This window comes from Sus scrofa, chromosome 8, assembly GCF_054392235.1.
Source record: "Sus scrofa isolate SSC_HxYL_T2T_F1_AM1 chromosome 8, Sscrofa_HxYL_maternal_Yorkshire_Landrace_v2.0, whole genome shotgun sequence".
Classification (NCBI taxonomy): Eukaryota; Metazoa; Chordata; class Mammalia; order Artiodactyla; family Suidae; genus Sus; species Sus scrofa.
The window spans coordinates 108,704,681-108,725,806 of NC_139390.1; the positions used below are offsets into that span (position 1 = coordinate 108,704,681).

The following is a 21,126-nucleotide window of genomic DNA, read 5'->3' on the forward strand; positions in this document are numbered from 1 at the left end:
GTGACTGTGGTGTAGGCCAACAGCTGTAGCTCCAATTTGACCCCTATCCTGGGATCTTCCCTAAAAAACATATATATTTTCCTAGTTGACTTACCCAAGTGATTATTGTCAGACAAGTTTGGGAAATATTGATTAAAAGAAATTTAAACTCTGAACTATCTGAAAAACTTAGTTTCTCTCCATAGTAGCAGATTCACTAAAAGTTCTGTAGACTCTGTCATCTTCTTTATTCTTCTAAAAAACTGTTTGGGGAGTTCCCATCGTGGCTCAGCAGAAACGAATCCAACTAGGAACCATGAGGTTGCAGGTTCAATCCCTGGGCTGGCTCAGTGGGTTAAGGATCTGGTGTTGCTGTGAGCTGTGGTATGGGTTGCAGATGCAGCTCAGATCCTGTGTTGCTGTGGCTGTGATGTAGGCCCGCAGCTTTAGCTCCAATTAGACTGCTAGCCTGGGAATCTCCATATGCCATAGGTGCTGCCCTAAAAAGCAAAATAAATAAATAAATAAATAAATAAAAACTATTTGGAGAAAACACATGAGAGGTGGTCTCTGGGATTCAGATAATAAATAAAAGTACTGAGAGCTTTGCTTATGTAATTTAAAAAAAACTTATTCACATAAATAGTTTTTGCTCATTAGATGACTACTGTAGCTGAGTGATACACACAAATATATGAATCATTTTATATCTCCTTTTCCCAAATTAAAAGACCCTGGAGGGAGTTCCCTTGTGGCTCAGTGAGTTGAGGATCTGGCATTGTCACTGCTGTGGCTCTGATTACAGCTGTAACATAGGTTCGGTCCCTGACCAGGGAACTTCTGCATGCCGTGGTTGTGGCCAATAAATAAATAAACTGAAATTTTCTGCCGTTTGTGCAGGATTTTCACCTTTCCAATCTCAGTGTCTGCACATAGTAAGTATTTGATGAATATATGCTGAATATTGGGAGACAGGAAAATAAGCTTTATAGCTTATTTCAACATATTTGTAAAATTTTATTAATGATATGCTTGATATTTATTTTAGACATTGTCCGAAAGTGTCACGTCTATCCAGGGTGGTTGCGTAGGGAAAGCTGGCTATGATGAAGTCGTGGTATCCACATATTCAGGTGTGTAAGTGGTGATGGAGAGTTGAAGAAAGAATCAATAATAAAAATATAAATTTAATAAATTTCTTTAATGATTACTTTTTAAAAAGTTTATTAGTATGCCATTTGTACAGCATTAAAAGCTTTATTGGTTAAAAAACAAAGAGGTTAGGAGCGGGTGTATTGATTTATAAAAGTTAATATTTGAATTATTTTTAAGGATGCTTAGTATATCTCTAGCATCTCTGAAAATTAAATGTTATCCTTTGGTTTAAAAAGAAGTTTATGCTGAAATTTATGTTTTGTTACTATGTACATTTCTTATAAAACTTGCTTGCCCTTTGAATAGTTCATTATGGTATTCTCACAGTAGTTATAGGAGTGTTTAACTTCCCATGAAAATAAATTTTGAAAGATAACTCTTATTCATCAGCTGTTTTTGCATTTACTAGACTATATTGACATATTTCATACTTGACAACTAAAACTGTAAATTAAAAACAGAGATTTCCTTAATTATAGTATTATAGTAAATCAGGCAAAACAAAGATAGTGTCCAAAATGCTTAAGTAGTTTCTTTATGGTTTGCATATCTTCCAGCTAAATTTCTTGTGTTTTATTTTGTTTTGTTGGAAGGGAATAAATCCAAGACTAAGTGAAGTTGATGTTGGTGGACAAAGGGGCATGTTTTTAGGGTTTCTTTTAACACTGGCAGCACTTAATGGTGCATGATTGTAATTCATCTCTGCAGGCTGGGTTACAGGTCTGACAACAGAGCCTATTCATAAGGAAAGTGGACCAGGCGAAGAACTAAAAATTAATCCAGAGATACAGAATAAAATTTCCTCTTTACGGTAATTTTGGAGTTTTGTATTTTTTTTTTAAATCTCATAAAGTATGTGATTATTGTTTTTTTCTTACTTATAGATGCAGCATATTATATTGGAGTAATTATACAGTTATTTAGTTTATCACATTTTTAAATGAAAATCAGTTGAGAAAATTAGCAACTAGTGGTGGTTAATATTTTGGTGTTAGAAGTACACTTTGTATGTTTTATTCTATGGCTTTTTTTTAGATTAGGAATTGTATTTTTCTCATTTGTTTATTATAGGTAGTTATAGTGTTTTGGTTTTTTTGTTTTTGTTTTTTCATAGACTTTAGAAAGAAACCAACAGAGATGGTTCTTTTCCTCTTTAATTCTAATGTGCACTGCTCCTTTGGACCCTTCTGTATCTGTAGTTGTGGCTTATAAGATTTTTTTTTTTTTTTTTGCTTTTTAGGGCCACATCTATGGCATATGGAGGTTCCCAGACTAGGGGTCAAATTGGAGCTACAGCTGCCTGCCTACATCAGATCCATAACACCAGATCCAAGCTGTGTCTGCAACCTACACCACAGCTCATGGCAATGCCGGATCCTTAACTCACTGATGGAGGCCATAGATCGAACCTGCATCCTCATTGATACTAGTCAGATTTGTTTCTGCTGTGCCACAATGGGAGCTCCGCTTATAAGTTTTCTTACTGGAAATGAGTAATGTTGAATCTCTTAGACACAGGGATTGGTTTCATGGCCTGTTTAATTTGAAAAGTCCTATGAAAAGGGACCCTAAGCCTCAAGGAAAATTGCTTCATATAATGAAGAAGTAGAAGTTGCTGAAACTTTTAATGATTATTCTTCATACTTAAGCTCTTGCTGACGTCTTGGGAGAATGAGAGCTGATCTTTTTTTTGATAGTAGTTGATGGCTATAGAGTTTTTGAAGCAACAAAGTGCCACAAGTACTAGTTCACTAAAGCTACACCATAAGTTAACCACAAGTTAGTTCACCAATGCCACCAAAAGAGAAAGCTCTAATGTCCATACAGAAGGGAAACTAAGTATAGCTAATGACTACTATCTCATGTCCTCAGTACAAAAACTGATATTTATAACCAAGGCAACCCTCTCCTAATTCCACTGGAATGTATGCTCATGAGACACTTATATCCTTTTTGTTCATTTAGCACCCAGTTTCATAGTCACTCAGTAAGTATTTCTTGGGAGAATGAATCTTTTCCTTTGTTCCTTATACAAATCCCTCTAAGCTCCTTCCCAGACTTTTCCCCCTAAAGTGGATATAGCTAAGCCCCATGTTGTTCTCCCTCAGTTACTATCTGCTTCATTCGCATATGACCTTTCCCTTTAACTGGAGGAACTCTAAACGATATATAAACGGTATATAGTTCAGTCTCTCCAACACTTGGTAGAATTTTCTCTAACAATTGGTAGAACTCCAGCTATACCACTGGCCCATGATTATGTAGTCTCTCAAATGTTAATACTCAATAGCTACCTTATTTTGTCTGTTTTTCCAAGTGTCCTACTTAAAGGTCCATGTTTACTGATTTCACACATTTTGTTTCTTCTCATTAAGTCTGGTATGTTTCTCTACCCCAGTTCAGTCACCTTTTGTTCTGATTAGTGCTGTATATACTGTAACCAGATTGGTGTGTTAGAATTACTTGCAATCTGCCTTGATTCTTACAATTCTTTTTTTTTTTCTTTGTCTTTTTGTCTTTTTATGGCCACACCCATGGCATATGGAGGTTCCCAGGCTAGGGGTCAAATCGGAACTGTAGCCACTGGCCTACCACAGCTCATGGCAACGCCAGATCCTTAACCCACTGAGTGAGGCCAGAGATCGAACCTGCAACCTCATGGTTCCTAGTCGGATTCGTTTCCACTGTGCCACGATGGGAATTCCCTACAATTCTTTATTAATATTGCTGATATGGGACTAAGTAGATATTTTAATTTTTAGATTATAGATAAATAATGTGGAATCATTTGGTCAGTCATAAGAGCAAAAATTTTGTTATTATTAGTGTTATAGCTCTAACTCAACCAATAAAATTTTTATAAACATTCTGAGGACCTCTCATGTTTATACTTAGAGGTGACAGAGGTGACAAAGTTGTATATATTTTCCTCTAGGAGTGAGTTGGAACATCTGCAGTATAAGGTACTACAGGAAAGAGAGAAATACCAACAGTCTTCTCAATCAAGCAAAGCAAAATCAGCTGTACCTTCATTTAGTATAAATGACAAGTTTACATTAAATAAAGATGATGCCAGCTACAGCCTTATCTTAGAGGTGCAGACAGCGATAGATAATGTCTTAATACAGGTAAGTAAAATGTCTGATTTCTTTGCTTTATGACAATCTATTTTGCAAACCAGTCATATGCACTAATTGTTATTGAACACTTACAGTTTTAGACAGTGATTTTAAATGTTTATCTTAATCTTCCATTAGGTAATCAGATTGTTTGTAAATTATTTAAATTATATCTTTACTGGGAGTTCCTGTTGTGGCTCAGCAGTAACAAACCCGACTAGTATCCATAAGAACATGAGTTCGGTCCCTGGCCTCCGCTCAGTGAATTAAGGCTCTGGCGTTGCCATAAGCTATGGTGTAGGTCTCAAAGGAGGCTCGATCTGGTGTTGCTATGGCTGTAGTGTAGGCTGGCAGCTGCAGCTCTGATTTGGCCCCTAGCCTGGGAACTTCTGTATGCTGCAGGTGAGGCCTTAAAATAAATAAATAAAACACAATAAAATAAAATAAATGAAAAAAGTATATCTTTACTTTTTATTTATCCTGTTAAATTTGTCCTATTTTTATCTGATAAAACAAATAACAAATTATCATATTAAACAAATTATCATATTAAACAAATATTTATCTTGTTATTATTATTTTTGTCTTTTTGCCATTTCTTGGGCTGCTTCCGCGGCATATGGAGGTTTCCAGGCTAGGGGTCTAATCAGAGCCGTAACCACTAGCCTATGCCAGAGCCACAGCAACAAGGGATCCGAGCCGTATCTGCAACCTACACCACGGCTCAAGGAAATGCCAGATCCTTAACCAACTGAGCAAGGGCAGGGACCGAACCCGCAACGTCATGGTTCCTAGTCGGATTCGTTAACCACTGCGCCACGGCGGGAACTCCTATCCTATTATTTATCATATTAAACAAAAGACTGATGAACATAAGTTTCAGGAAGACTCAGAAAGGACATTAAGAATTTTGTTCTTTGGTTAACCTTTAGGAGAACCTCAACAGAGAAGTGACTTGAAGAATCTAGTATATAATGTTCTTATTAGAAAGTTTAAGCTCCAAATACTAACATAATAGCCTACAGTACAGCCTGCTCATTAATCATGTTTCTAGGTAGGTCAGTAGGCAAATTTGTTAATCACATATCGTTAAAATTAGGAATAATAACATATAACTCCATTTATCAGTGTATTTAATTATTTTTCTTTTTTCTTTCTTTTTTTTTTTTTTTCTTTTTAGGGCTGCACTTGTGGTGTATGGAAATTCTCAAGCTAGGGGTCAAATCGGAGCTACAGCTACCAGCCTATGCCACAGCAACTCAGGATCCAAGTCACGTCTGTGACCTGTGCCACAGATTGCGGCAACACTTGATCCTTAATCCACTGAGTGAGGCCAGGGAGTGAACCTGCTGTGTCAGGTTCTTCACCTTCTGAGCCACAATGGGAACTCCCATTTTTTACTTTAAATCAAAAGATATTCAGGGAGTGGAAAAGGATGGTAGTAGGATGAATGAAAAACAAGCAAGATGGCAAACCCATGAGAGAATGAGAAAAGAGTAAAGAAGAAGAGACAGAAGTTAAAAAGATGTGGGGCAGAGAGCAAATTGTTAATTATTAAGGCAGAAATTTCTCTTCAGTAATGCTGGCGCAAGGGGTGCTGAATTGAACATCTGCAGGAGCACCATTCACACAGAACACAGTGCAACAGCATTGTTCTAGAAACTACCTCTCCAGAGGAAACCCCATATTATCCTCTTTCTGGGTTACAGGTGAAATCAAAAATGATATAAATGAACTGATATAATCAGAATGGCCACATGATTATTTGCAGCCCATAGTAACATTTTTAGCACTGACAAAAACAGGTTGGAAGATTATACTTTTTTTTTTTTTTTTTTTGTCTTTTTGCTATTTCTTTGGGCTGCTCCCACGGCATATGGAGGTTCCCAGGCTAGGGGTCAAATCGGAGCTGTAGCCCCCGGCCTACGCCAGAGCCACAGCAACGCAGGATCCGAGCTGCGTCTGCAACCTACACCACACCTCACGGCAACGCCGGATCGTTAAACCGCTGAGCAAGGGCAGGGACCGAAACTGCAACCTCATGGTTCCTAGTCGGATTCGTTAACCACTGCGCCACGATGGGAACTCCTGGAAGATTATACTTTAAAGAGAGTGGTGAGAGATGAAATTGTGATCTCTGATTAATCCAAATTAGAAAAAAATAGGTCACTGTAATATAACATTTATTCTTTTTTTTTTTTAACTCTCTTTTTAGGGCTGCACCCCGGTCATATTGAAGTTCCCAGGCTAGGGGTCAAATTGGAGCCTATGCCCCAGCCACAGCAATGCCAGATCCAAGCCAAGTCTGTACAACCTATACTGCAACTCAGCAATGCCAGGTCCTTAACCCACTGAGTGGGGCCAAGGATCGAACCTACATCCTCGTGGATACTAGTTGGGTTCATCACATGTGGAATTCCTGGGCCAGGGACTGAACTCATGCCACAGCATCTACCTGCACCACAGGTGTGGCAACGCTGGATCTTTAACCCACTGTGCCACATGGGAACTTCCACTATAACATTTATTCTTTATTGTATTTATCTTCTAGAAGTACATATTATCAAATATGTTGAGTGTTCATATTCTCAAATTTAGATGAACGTAAAATGGAACTAAGGAGAACCTTTAGAGAAAATACATGTTGTGAAGATTTTTAGTTTTCCATCTGAATCCTTTTTATTTTTAATGACTTTAGAGTGATGTTCCAATAGATTTACTTGATATGGATAAAAATTCTGCCGTCGTCAGCTTTAGCAGCTGTGATTCTGAGGTGAGTAAAAAATATAAAGAATTCTTTAGATATTTTCATTTCCATTATGCCATTTCTTATGAAGCCTATAAATGCTACTAGAGTTTGATGTTTCTTCTATTTCCTTTCATGACCTTTCCCTCAAAATCTGTTTCTGCTCTTTTCCTGTACTCATATAATTCAGAAACTGGAGTATTGTCTTAAATTCTTTCCTTTCTCTGATCTATTAAAGCCCCCTTATCTGCTGGAAATATATTCTGAGACCTCCAGTAGAAGCCTAAAATCATGGATAGTACGGAACCCCTGTTTACATAAAACTGTGTTTCTTTCAGCATCACTATTCCTGCACGTTGGAGCCAATATTAAGTAAAACATGGGTAACTTGAATGTAAGCATTATGATACCACAGCGGGTTGTGTGAAGAAAGGGATGATTCATGTCCCAGACAGGACGGAGTGGGATACCACAAGATATCACACTACTCAGAATGGTGTACAGTTTAAAAGTTATGAATTGCTTATTTCTGAACTTTTCTATTAATATATTCAGACCACCACTGACAATAAGTAACTGATCAAAAGTGAAGCTGCAGATAATGGGGGGGGGGGACTACTATAGTCACTTGTTTCTGTCAGTTCTATCTCCCTTGCTCTTAGACATCTAATCTACTTCATTTCCACTTCTATTAACTTTCCAGGGCTTTTGCTTCATGCTTGCTAGTTCTACTCATCTACCACTTTCTCTGCCTCTCATACTGCCTCTCACCTCCAGGTTTTGCTTTGCACTGCCATCAGAGAGGTCTTCCTAAAATACCTCACTTTGTCCTTCCTTTCCTCCTTTTAAAGGTTCTTTATTTCCTGAGCTGCATATAAGTTTAGATTTCTTAGCATAGAATAAAAAACTTTCCATAATTCACTCTTGATTACATCTCCAACTTAATCTCTCACCAGCTGCCACCTCCTTCCCATGAACATGATTTCTGCCAAACTGAAGTTCTTGAAATTTCTTAAAACTGCTATACAGCTTTCACACATTCCTACATTTAAACACGATCTATTCCATCTGCCTGCCTTTCCTCACTTTTTTTTAAAGTCTGCTTAACCTTCCTTCAGCAGACATTTATTGAGCACTTACTATGTGCAAAGTACCTGGGAAGAGACCTTGTCAGAGCTTCCAGATGTGCTTACTGTATCACTTCTTTCTGCTTGGTGCCAGCTGACCAGCAGTCTCAGCTAGATGTGGCTCCTGAAGAGGAGTTAGGGCACAGATAAGGGCTGGAGTAGCTGCATTGTTGAAGGCAGACCAGAGTAGGAAATGGGATTAGAAAGAGGGGAATAAACAGAGTAGATGAAGAACAAAGTTGATAGCTGTATTAGGGAGTAATTTTCTTCTTCTTCTTCTTCTTTTTTTTTTTTTTTGCCATTTCTTGGGCCGTTCCCTCAGCATATGGAGGTTCCCAGGCTAGGGGTCAAATCAGAGCCATAACCGCTGGCCTAACCAGAGCCACAGCAATGCAGGATCCGGGGAGTAATTTTCAAAATGATTTCAGAGTAAAGCTTTTTTTTAGAAGAGATTTTATAGCAGTTATATTATGTTATCGTATGTGCTTTGTCATCCCTGTTTGAGAATTAAACATAAAGATTAAGACCTACATTTTTATGATCATTTAAAAAATCAAGTTAGTATAAACTTCAAATCTTTAATCTCTAAGTTACAATGAAAGATTAACCTGTTTATATCACTGCAGGATTCTTTGAAATGAGTATTTTTTTTTTTATGACCACACCTATGGCATGTGGAAATTCCCAGTCCAAGAGTTCAGTCAGAGCTGCAGCTGCTGGCCTACATCACAGCTACAGCAATGCTCCAGATCTGAGCCACATCTACAACCTACACTGCAGCTTGCAGCAACACCGGATCTTTAACCCACTAAGCGAGTCCAGGGATCATACCTGCATCCTCACAGAGACAACATTGGGTCTTTAACCTGCTGAGCCACAATAGGAACTCCTAAAATAAGTATTTTATACTAATTTAAAAATTTATTTATAGAATGATGACTTAAAAAACAAATTTTATGGAAATTTTAAATATATAAAATAGGAGAAAGAATACTATAATAACCTCCATGTACTCATCACTTACTTGAACACATGACCAGGGTTTTTTTGTTCTCTTTACCCTCTCCCTGCCCCATCCCAAACCTAGTCCCAGACAGTTTATCTCTTTTAATCTTAGCATTTTATCCATAAACACTTAAATCTACAACTTTTTGTTGTAAATTTTATCCATAAACACTTAAATCTACAACTGTTTGTTGTAAATCACACAAAAGTATATTTTTAAGTTAATTGATCACCTCTGTTTACTGAGTTTAAGTGAAATGTTTGGATTTTGTTTTTCATATTAGCATTCTTTTTATTTCTTTAGATATTTATTAAAAATAGGGAAGTAGCAATACACATAAATTGCATATCAAATAGTTCATGTTGCTTTGTCTGATTTTGCAGCTCATGCACCCAGATAAACTTCTCTAAGTAGCTGATTACTCAGTTTCAAGAAGTTATAATAGGAGTTCCTGTTGTGGCTCAGTGGGATAAGAACCCAACTAATAGCCATAAGGATGCAGGTTCGATCCTTGGTCTTGCTTAGTGGGTTAAAGATCTGGCATTTTCTGTGAGCTACAGTGTAGGTCACACACTCTGCTTGGATCTGGTGTTGCTGTGGCTGTGGTGTAGGCCAGCAGCTGCAGTTCTTTTTCAACCCCCAGCCTGGGAATTTCTATATACTGCTTGTGCGGCCCTAAAAAAATATTTTTAAAAGAAGAAGTTATAATACTTGAAGTAACCTCTCCAATTTTATTCAACAAACATATATTAAAAGTTTAAAGTATGTTTGGCACTATACTACTTGCTGGGGATACAGAGATGAAATATTTCTCAGTTGTCTCAAGTATGTGAAAAATCAAATACATTCAACAGCAAACATTGATTTTTTTTTTTTTTTGCCTTTTAGTATAAACATTAGGAGTTACAGTTGATTAAATTTTTGGAAGAACAGGTAATTTTTTTTTTTTTTTTGTCTTTTTAGGGCTGCACCTGTGGCATATGGAGGTTCCCAGGCTAGGGGTTGAATTGGAGCTAAAGCTGCTGGCCTGCACCACAGCCATAGCAATATGAGATCCCAGCCACGTCTGCAACCTCCACCACAGTTCACAGCAATGCCAGATCCTTAACCCACTGAGCGAGGCCAGGAACCAAACCTGCATCCTCATGGATGCTAGTCAAATTCGTTTCTGCTGAGCCGTGATGGGAACTCCAGAACAGGTAATATTTAAAAATGTTATTAGAGAGATTCAGGATGGAAAGTGCATGAGTTTTAGAGTCTTGAAGATATGAATTTGAATTCCATTGTTATTACTTAACTAGCTTTTGGGAAATTTATGTAACCTTTATGCCTCTTTCTTCATCTTTTGAAACTTAGTAAAACTTAGACCATATAAAATTATTTGTAGGAATAAGCATAAAGCACATAGCATATTGCCATCCCAATGATAGGTACTCAGAAAAATGAAATCTATTATAATTGCTATTGATGCCGTTGTTATTGTTAAAAACCACAGATTCATCCTTTTCCTCAACTTTGATTTCTTTTTAGTCAAATGAGAACTTTCTTCTTGCCACTTATCGGTGTCAGGCAAATACCACAAGGCTGGAACTCAAGGTAAAAGTGTTTGAAGTTACCTTTACTTGAAAATTTGAACTTCCTTTGTTCCTTGGTAAATCTTGCAACATGTGATATTTCTTCGGATTAAATACCCCCCTTAAATGAGCCATTTGGAATAATTTCTTTTGAATGATTTATTAAGTTTTAATTCAGCTCAAACCACTATCTCTACTGTTAGTACTCAACCAATCACCTTCTCTAAAATAAAATACCAATCCTACATTTCCTTTCACTGGAAATATTTTTTCTAATTTTCTATTATGGAAAGTTTCAAACATACATAAAATAATGACTCTAGCTTCAGCAGTGATCAACAATCTTGTATATGCATGCTGTCATCTCCACAGCATTTTTTTTTTTTTTTTGCTTTTTTAGGGATGTACCTGTGGCATATGGAAGTTCTCAGGCTAAGGGTAGAATTGGAGCTACGGCTTCTGGCTTACACCACAGCCACAGCGACTTAGGACCCACCACATCTGCGACCTACACCACAGCTCATGGCAATGCCTGATCCCTGACCCACTAAGTGAGGTGATGCCAGGGATAGAACCTGCATCCTCATGGATACTAGTTGTATTTGTTCCTGCTGAGCCACAGTGGGAAGTCCCCATTCCAGATTATTTTGAAGAAAACATAAAATATTTTATAATATTATTTATAAATATTTCAGTACATATGTTTAAAAGATAATTTTTAAAAGAACATAACCATAACACTATTAATCACATCTAAGAAAAATTAATAATAATTCCTTAATATCATCAGATACTTAGTGTTCAGAGATCACTGGTTTTTTTTTGTAATTTGGTCCAATCAGGGGCCAAATAAGGTAATTTGGTTATTGAAGTAGCTGAGCATTTGCCCTGTATTTCCCTATTTGGATTTTTCTGATTGCATTCCAGTGATCTCATCACCATTTATTCTGGAGAAAATCTTTAAAGTTTCCTTTTGCAATTTACTAATATAATCATTTTTATAATTAAATACTGATTGCAGGACTCTAATCTATTTTAGTTATTTAATTTGTAGTGTGAGATTTCTGTAAGTTTTATTTTTGATGCATTTATGATCCCAAAAGTAAAGTCCATAGTTTTTTTCTGGTGTTGCTGATGTTCTGAGATCCAAAGTAGCTGTTGTAATAGAGATGCTGTTAGACAGTAACTTTTTCACATCTGGTTAAGGAAGTTCTGGTTAAAATGTAATTTTTTTTCTAAACTATTTTTGCCTGTATAAGTCTTCTTTCATGTATTTTGAAACAAAAATTGAAAACTGGGACAAGTTTATTTCTGAAGGAATATACTTTAGCATACTCCTGTAACCTAATTATATTTTCACTGAGCCAGATTGTGCCAGTAGATTAGGAAGTAGGCCTAAAAATATTAAAAAGCTATGCTTTTTTAAAAAATTGGATACACAGACAGACCAATGGAACAGAATAGAGAATCCGGAAATAAACCCTGACACCTATGGTCAATTAATCTTTGACAAGGGAGGCAAGAACATAAAATGGGAAAAAGAAAGTCTATTCAGCAAGCATTGCTGGGAAACATGGACAGCAACATGCAAAGCAGTGAAACTAGAACACACCCTCACACCATGCACAAAAATAAACTCCAAATGGCTGAAAGACTTAAATATACGACAGGACACCATCAAACTCCTAGAAGAAAACATAGGCAAAACACTCTCTGACATCAACATCATGAATATTTTCTCAGGTCAGTCTCCCAAAGCAAGAGAAATAAGAGCAAAAATAAACCCATGGGACCTCATCAAACTGAAAAGCTTTTGCACAGCAAAGGAAACCCAAAAGAAAACAAAAAGACAACTTACAGAATGGGAGAAAATAGTTTCAAATGATGCAACGGACAAGGGCTTAATCTCTAGAATATATAAGCAACTTATACAACTCAACAGCAAAAAAACCAATCAATCAATGGAAAAATTGGCAAAAGACCTGAATAGACATTTCTCCAAGGAAGATATACAGATGGCCAACAAACACATGAAAAAATGCTCAACATCGCTGATTATAAGAGAAATGCAAATCAAAACTACCATGAGATACCACCTCACACCAGTCAGAATGGCCATCATTAATAAATCCACAAATAACAAGTGCTGGAGGGGCTGTGGAGAAAAGGGAACCCTCCTGCACTGCTGGTGGGAATGTCAACTGGTATAGCCACTATGGAGAACAGTTTGGAGATACCTTAGAAATCTATACATAGAACTTCCATATGACCCTGCAATTCCACTCTTGGGCATCTATCCGGACAAAACTCTACTTAAAAGAGACACATGCACCCGCATGTTCATTGCAGCACTATTCACAATAGCCAAGACATGGAAACAACCCAAATGTCCATCGACAGAGGATTGGATTCGGAAGAGGTGGTATATATACACAATGGAATACTACTCAGCCATAAAAAAGAATGACATAATGCCATTTGCAGCAACATGGATGGAACTAGAGAATCTCATACTGAGTGAAATGAGCCAGAAAAACAAAGACAAATACCATATGATATCACTTATAACTGGAATCTAATATCCAGCACAAATGAACATCTCCTCAGAAAAGAAAATCATGGACTTGGAGAAGAGACTTGTGGTTGCCTGATGGGAAGGGGAGGGAGTGGGAGGGATTGGTAGCTTGGGCTTATCAGACACAACTTAGAATAGATTTACAAGGAGATCCTGCTGAATAGCATTGAGAACTATGTCTAGATACTCATGTTGCAACAGAAGAAAGGGTGGGGGAAAAATGTAATTGTAATGTATACATGTAAGGATAACCTGACCCCCTTGCTGTACAGTGGGAAAATTAAAAAAAAAATTGGATACAATAATTTTAAGATTCAGAGAAAAGAATAAATACCTGAAGAGAGCCAAGAAAACTATGAAAAAGAAGAAAAGGTGAAACTTATCTTGCCCTGTGATAAAGCATACTATAACGCTGCTACAATAAAAATAAAGTAGGGAAGATCCCTGGTGACCTAGCGATTATGGACTCAGCATTGTCACTGTTGTGGCTCAGGTTCTTGGTGTGGTCCAAGTTCAATCCCTGGCCTGGGAACTTTTGCATGCTGGGGGCATGGCCAAAATGATTTACAAGGCCTGAATAAATAGGTCATGCAACAAAATAATCAAGAAATAGAGCCCACCACATATTTATGGAAATTTAGTGCATGGCATTTTTAGGTAGGAAAAAATCTATGAAATTACTATTCTTATTTAAAAGTTGGTAATGCATAACTAGCTGTATCTGGAAAAATATTAAGTGGATTCTTATGCCATGTATTATAAAAAATAAATTCAGGTGAATGAATTACCTAGTTACTTTTTTTTTTTTTTTGTCTTTTCTAGGGCCGCTCCCGCGGCATATGGAGGTTCCCAGGCTAGGGGTCTAATTGGAGCTGTAGCCACAGGCCCACACCAGAGCTATAGCAATGCAGGATCCGAGCCGCATCTGCAACCTACATCACAGCTCATGGCAACGTCAGATCCCTAACCCACTGAGCAAGGCCAGGGATTGAACCCACAACCTCATGGTTCCTAGTCGGATTCGTTAACCACTGAGCCACAACGGGAACTCCCATTACCTAGTTACTTTTAAAAAGAAAGAAGTTTAGGGAGTTCCTGTCATGGCGCAGTGGTTAACGAATCCGACTAGGAACCATGAGGTTGTGGGTTTGATCCCTGGCCCTGCTCAGTGGGTTAAGGATCCGGCGATTCCTTGAGCTGTGGTGTAGGTTGCAGATGCGGCTCGGATCCTGCACTGCTATGGCCCTGGCATAGGCTGGTGGCTACAGCTCCAATTCAATCCCTAGCCTGGAAACCTCCATATGGCACGGGAGCAGCCCTAGAAAAAGGCAAAAAGACAAAAAAAAAAAAAAGAAGGAAGTTTAGTTGTCTTCCAGACAATAGGTGAATATTAAAATATAAAGACTATCTTTAAGTTATTAAAAAAAGACTCTCTATTTAGGAAAATAGGCAAAGTATATGGATGGGCAGTTCATAGAGGAGGGAATCAAAATAGCTAACAAATATTAAAAAAAATTCTATCTCATCAGTTGGGAAGACTCAAAATAACAAAAATCAGTTTCTTCTTATCTAATAGATTGGCAAAAATTTTTAAGGCACAGTATTACCAGGTGGCAGGATGAGGAAAAGGACACTTTCAGACATGGCTAAAGGAGATAAAAATTGTTATAGCCACTTTGGAAAAACAGGACATAGCCCATTTGTTAGAATCTATTTCACAGCAATAAAATCAGTGTTATACATAAAGATATGTATATAGTTAACTGCAGCATTATTAGTAGAGGCCAAAAATTGAAACCAATGTGAACACTTGGTAATTGAATGGTTGAATAGGTAGCTCTTTATCCATTCTGTGGAATACTGTACAGCTTCAATAAATAATGAGTTTCTCTAGGAGTTGCCACTCTGGTGCAGTGGGTTAAGAATCCAGCATCAGGAGTTCCCATCGTGGCACAGTGGTTAACGAATCCGACTAGGAACCATGAGGTTGCGGGTTCGGTCCCTGCCCTTGCTCAGTGGGTTGACGATCCGGCGGTGCTGTGAGCTGTGGTGTAGGTTGCAGACGCGGCTCGGATCCCGCGTTGCTGTGGCTCTGGCGTAGGCCGGTGGCTACAGCTCCGATTCAACCCCTAGCCTGGGAACCTCCATATGCCGCGGGAGCGGCCCAAGAAATAGCAACAACAACAACAACAACAACAAAAGACAAAAAGACAAAAAAAAAAAAAAAAAAAAAAAAGAATCCAGCATCACCACAGCTGTGGTGTAGGTTGCAGCTGCAGCTCAGATTTGATCCCTGGCCTGAGAACCTCCATATGCCTTGGGTGCGCCTGGGAAAAAAAAAAAAAAAATGAGTTTATCTATTACTGTTAACATGGAGCGAATTCCATGAAAAACACAAAATGCAGACAATCTCTATATGTGTTTATATATTTTTATCTATAATATGAAGAAAGTTATGAAAAGAAACATACTTGTGTGGTATGGTAGGTCATACAATGTGGGGATGTGGGTGGGATGAAAATGGGAGGGAGGTGATGGTATTAGGAGAGGCAGAGATGAAGGAAAAATGTGGTTATTAGAAGTAAAAACAAAGATGTCTATAATGTAAATAGAATTTATTCATATGAAGTTATGCATTTGTTTTTGTCATACATCTGCATAGAGAAATGTATGAAAGATTGACTACCAAAATAGCAATAATGATCATCTCTGGGTGGTAGGATTTCAGATGAGTTGTGTATTCATCCTAATTATTACTCATTGTTTAGATTTTTAAAATAGTGAATATGAATTATATAATCAGAGAAAGCATTATGACTTTTAAAAATATTAGAAACAATTATTTTCTTTTTTGAAAGTTATACTTTATTTGCAGTTATTACAAAATATTGGCTAATATCCCCTGTGTTGTACAAATTATGACATTTTATTGTGGAAAAATTTATGTGCCAGTGTAACCTTACTCATTAAAAAGGAAATCTAAAATATAGCTTTATCAGATGGGGTTTTTATTTTCCTTCTGTATTTATCTTTTTCTTTTATCTTTCCTCTCTTCCTATTCAGAGTAATATTTTCGGTGTAACATTTACGAAAAATCTTACTTTACAATTTTTTGGCAAGGAGGAGTTGTTGGTTGCACCCAAGGCATGTGGAAGTTCCCAGGCCGGGGATCCAGCTGGAGCCATAGCAATGACAACACCAGATCTTTAACCACTAGGCCACCAGGGAATTCCTACACTTATATTTATTTTTTCCACATAGGTAAAACATTGTTTTTTCCCCCCTCATATTCCAGAAAAACTATGAGTTGATAGATCAGTTAGAGAAGCTCCCTTTGTAATACAGGAGGTACTACAGTCTGTCCCATGAATTGGAACAGAGAATAGCTAAGAGGAGCAGGAGGGAGAAACTGGACCGCTTACTAAACTCCTCTGTACTTAGGTCTTCACAGTTGCATGAATTAGGGTTTTCTGTAAGTGTTTTAAATTCTCAGAATATCCAACCAGCCATATTTAAAACAACTAAAAAGAATTTCCTAATCCAAATATGTCATAATTACATTGTAAGTATGCTTCTCTATTTTCATAGAAAGTTAAGAATTATGTTCTGGGAAACATTTTTTTCTGTCAATTGCTTTATCCTATAATTACCCCCATTTCTGAGAAAATGAAATATTAGTTATTGACTCACTTATCCTTTCAACCAAAATGTCTAAATTTTAATCATTCTTATGTGAACCTTAATACAATGTATTATACACCTGTGGGGATTTTTTGTTTGTTTGTTTGTTTTGTTTGTTTGATTTTTTGGGGGGGGGGCTGCACACTTGGCATATGGTAGGCTGGGGGTTGAATTGGAACTACAGCTGTAGCCTACATCACAGCCACAGCAATGTAGAATCCGAGCTTCGTGTGCGACCTACGCCTCACATCACAGCAACATGGGATCCTTAACCCACTGAGCAAGGCCAGGGATCAAACCCCCATCCTCGTGGATTCTAGTTGGATTCATTTCCACTGCACCACAACAAGCACTCCTGAACCTGTGTTTTCAAATGTGACTGGGTAGTATGTGAAAATGTCTGTTATGTGGAATGACAGCATTGCTAAGTATAGACCAATCACCTAAAAATATGTGTTGGGGATGATTTTTATAGATGGATTAATTTTGCTTTTGATTGCCAAAGTCTTTTAAAAATTTCTTTTCTATCATGGTAAAAATTCTTGTTTATTGGAGTGTTATTTCCTTTGGAATATTACAGAAGAGTATAAGACCTAAGTATTTGATTACTTGTGTTGAACATTTTAAAGATAGCATTTATGTTGCTAGATTATTCTGTTTTCTTATCTTTTTTTGTGTTGAACCAGATTCGCTCAATTGAAGGCCAGTATGGCACACTTCAAGCATATGTGACTCCAAGAATTCAACCCAAAACATGTCAGGTCCGCCAGTACCTTATCAAACCCCTTTCACTCCATCAGAGGACTCACTTTATTGATCATGACAGGTAAGAGAAAGGGAGAAGCTTATCTAACCTGATTGAGATAAACTTGCTTTTTATTTTACAGTGTAAATTCTAGTAGCCATTTGTACTTTTTTTTTCTTCTTAGGGCTGCACCCATGGTGTATGGGAGTTTCCAGGCTAGGGGTTGAATCAGAGCTGCTGGCCTGTGCCACAGCCAAAGCAACATGGGGTCTGAGCTGCATTTGTGACCTGCACTATGGTTCACAGCAACACTGGATCCTAAAACCCACTGAGAAAGGCCAGGGATCAAACCTGCGTCCTCATGAATACTAGTTGGATTCGTTACCATTAAGCTACCAACAGGAACTCCGCTATTTGTACTTTTGAAAAATTAAATAAATATTTAAATGCAATTATGTACAGGTATTCCCTACTCTTTGGGAACAAATCGTTCCTATGAAACCTTTTGTAAGCTGTCATGGTGAAGAAGCAGTTACCTTAGGACACATCTTGCTGGGGGGTGCTCAAAATAAATTGGGATAAAGCCAGATACTCACAGGTGCAGTTCAAAACTATAGCAACCTGATGCTGAGATGCAGAATGTGTTTCCTGGAGAAGGAGCTGTTCAGGGCCACTTTCACTGCTGCCATGGGTGTGCATTTCTTCTGCAGAACAAGCGCTGACATGATTTTTGTTTTTCACTTTTGAAAAAATAAAATCAAAAATCCTCTTTGGATTTCTTTTGGTTAGTGAAAATGGGTACTCATGTATGTAGGTCTTTCATAAAAGCAAAGTAGCATAGAGTGTACTTTCAAAAAGCAGGAGATATCAGTATTATTGATTCTAATTGATATAGGAGTCTTTGTCTTCTTTTAGTGACTGGCTTGAGCTGGACTTTCCTATCTTAATCATATATTTACCATTCTGAGATCAGTAGACTAACAGTTCTCTGTCTCAAACACTTATTATGAGAAAATACTGTTTAGAATTTGAGTTCTCTGTAAATAGGACCTAATTGTGTTAGCCTCAAACATTATATTTCCTTTCTACTTTACCTCAGGGAATACTAGTAGAGCAATTGGTTGTGATAGTCCTTGTTTTTTGTAACATCCATTCCAACCTCATTATCGTCCTGGTTGTAGTTTTTCACTTTTTTTTTTTCTGAAAATGAGAGAAGATTTGAGGCCAAAGCCTATGTTTTTTCTATTGCAGCTTGTAATTTTAAAGGTATGTAAGCAGAAATGTTCCTGAGGAAGATTTGGGGAAAGCATCAAAGAATAGATTCTTTTGGGGCGTCTTCCTGCTTAAAAGTCAAAGTTGTTAAAGGAGGTAGCATGGTATGCTAGAAAGAACAGCAACCTGGAACTCAAGAGACTGGGATTATAATCTTGTATTTGTTCCTAAGTGACTTTTGGGAAATGATTTAATCTCTCTGGGTTTGAGTTTTCTCATCTGCAAATGGGAATTGGAGTGGATGATCTCAAAAGTCCTTTCCATTCTGTATCCTCTTAGATTTTTTTCCTGAACCTTTAATTCCATTAAACTTTGCATTTTTAACTCTATAACTATACATTTGTTTTATTTTAGATTTCTTTGATTAATTTTATGAGATTTTGTGTGTATATGTGATTTTGGAAGATAGAAAGTTGATTCCATATCCCTTCAAAATAGGAGGTATCATTCTTTAACTTTCTAGTGACATGCAGCTAGTAAATAGTGAAGCAAGGTTTCAGATCTATGTCTATCTTACTTAAAAGCATGAATCTTTATCTTCACATTATGCTGATTTTTTTCCGATAAGGAGATTCTTATGTAAGTATATCTTGTAGTTTGTATAGTAGAAATTCTAGATGAACTTTTAAAAAATGTAATCTACCTGAGTAAACAATTTTATTTGTAAATCATGTTACAATAAAACCAAGCTATTTATGTCACTTAACTGAATATTAAAAGTACAGGTATAGATAAGCATTCATTTTTTCCCCATGAAATCAAAATGTTTATCTGATGGGTGAGATTAATCTGAGAAAAATTAAATGGCTGCTTTTATATTTGTAATTTGCAAAATCCTGTTTGTTAATGTGTTGAGTATATATATAACCTCCATGTATTTCCACATATAAATGTGTATCTCTGCTATTAAATTGCAGACCCATGAATACACTGACTTTGACAGGCCAGTTCAGTTTTGCAGAACTTCACTCTTGGGTCGTTTTTTGCCTGCCTGAAGTTCCTGAAAAGCCTCCAGCAGGAGAATGTGTAACATTTTATTTTCAAAACACTTTCCTGGATACACAACTTGAAAGTACCTACAGGTGAGTAAAAGTTATTACTGGTTCACAGTGTTTTTATATAAATAGAACTTCTAAATTTGTGTATGTTTTAAGGCAGGAATACTTTGCAAATAATGTAATCAAAGCCTATACTGTTCAAGAGCATCTATTGGAAAACAAGTGGAATTAATGAGATTAAAAATGATTGACTAAAAATGAACATGAAAGATGAATACCTTTCCTATTCTCTAACTGGAACCAGTGAGAAAATAAATTGTTCAAAAAGATCCTTTCAGAGCAGTAACAATAACAAAACATTCCTATAAAATCTATAGGAATATTCTTTATTAGAAATATGTAGTATTTCATGAAGAAAACTTTAAAATTTTATTGACGTAAAAGATTTCATTAAATGGAGTAATATATTCTCTAGTTATCAATATGAAGACATTGTAAACGTGCAAGTCCTTCCCAAATTGATTCGAACATTTATCCTAATTCCAGTAAGAATTACAATTGAATTTCTTTGTGCAAAAATAGGAAATCGCTCAGGACTTGAAAGCTTAGAACACGCAGGCTTTTGAAGCTACCACATAATAAAGTGAAAGTCATTATTCTTTTACATTTTTCTCATGCTCCCAGTTGCCCTCATGCCACCTTCACTGTCTCATTCCCCACTTACCTCCCATAAGCTCTCCTAATTTCTGTTTCTGAATACAGTAGAGGCTAAAATTTCCTTCTCCTTTGTCCTTTTTTCTGAATGTGTTGAGTAAGGCTGATTTCTCCTCATTTGCTTTGACCTTGTACCTTTATACCTCTTTAAGGGCTTTACATTCCCATTCTCTCACATCTATAGGTTGTTTTTATTTGTTTGATCTTTTGTTTTTGTTTTTTAAGACTTTGTTTGGAGGAGAGGGAACTTCTTATCCTCTCTCTATCTCTGTCTCTTAAAATTTCTTTCCCTAAGCATTTTGCAGAGGTACTCTGTTTCTTGCTTGCTAGCTGAGACTTGACCATGCTGTGTTCTGGAAACAGCAGTGAACACATAATTTCACCTCTGAATGTAGCCTTTGGGTCCAAGAAGTCTCCAGAAATCTCATTGGTTTT

General features: G+C 37.0%; 1 protein-coding gene across 4 annotated transcripts in view; it reads left to right on the top strand.

Moving 5' to 3' along the window:
* BBS7 (Bardet-Biedl syndrome 7) overlaps positions 1 to 21,126 on the top strand; it is a 45,976-nt gene that overhangs the window by 19,179 nt on the left and 5,671 nt on the right. For 2 of the 4 annotated variants that reach the window (XM_084973943.1, XM_084973944.1), the window contains exons 9-15: positions 1,028 to 1,112; positions 1,843 to 1,945; positions 4,070 to 4,262; positions 6,952 to 7,026; positions 10,663 to 10,728; positions 17,649 to 17,788; positions 19,897 to 20,061. In XM_084973943.1, the coding sequence (XP_084830069.1) occupies positions 1,028 to 1,112; positions 1,843 to 1,945; positions 4,070 to 4,262; positions 6,952 to 7,026; positions 10,663 to 10,728; positions 17,649 to 17,788; positions 19,897 to 20,061 (827 nt within the window). Of the gene's footprint in view, positions 1 to 1,027; positions 1,113 to 1,842; positions 1,946 to 4,069; positions 4,263 to 6,951; positions 7,027 to 10,662; positions 10,729 to 12,449; positions 14,066 to 17,648; positions 17,789 to 19,896; positions 20,062 to 21,126 lie in introns of those variants that run through there. The other 2 variants (XM_084973945.1, XM_084973946.1) reach the window with 2 other exon arrangements.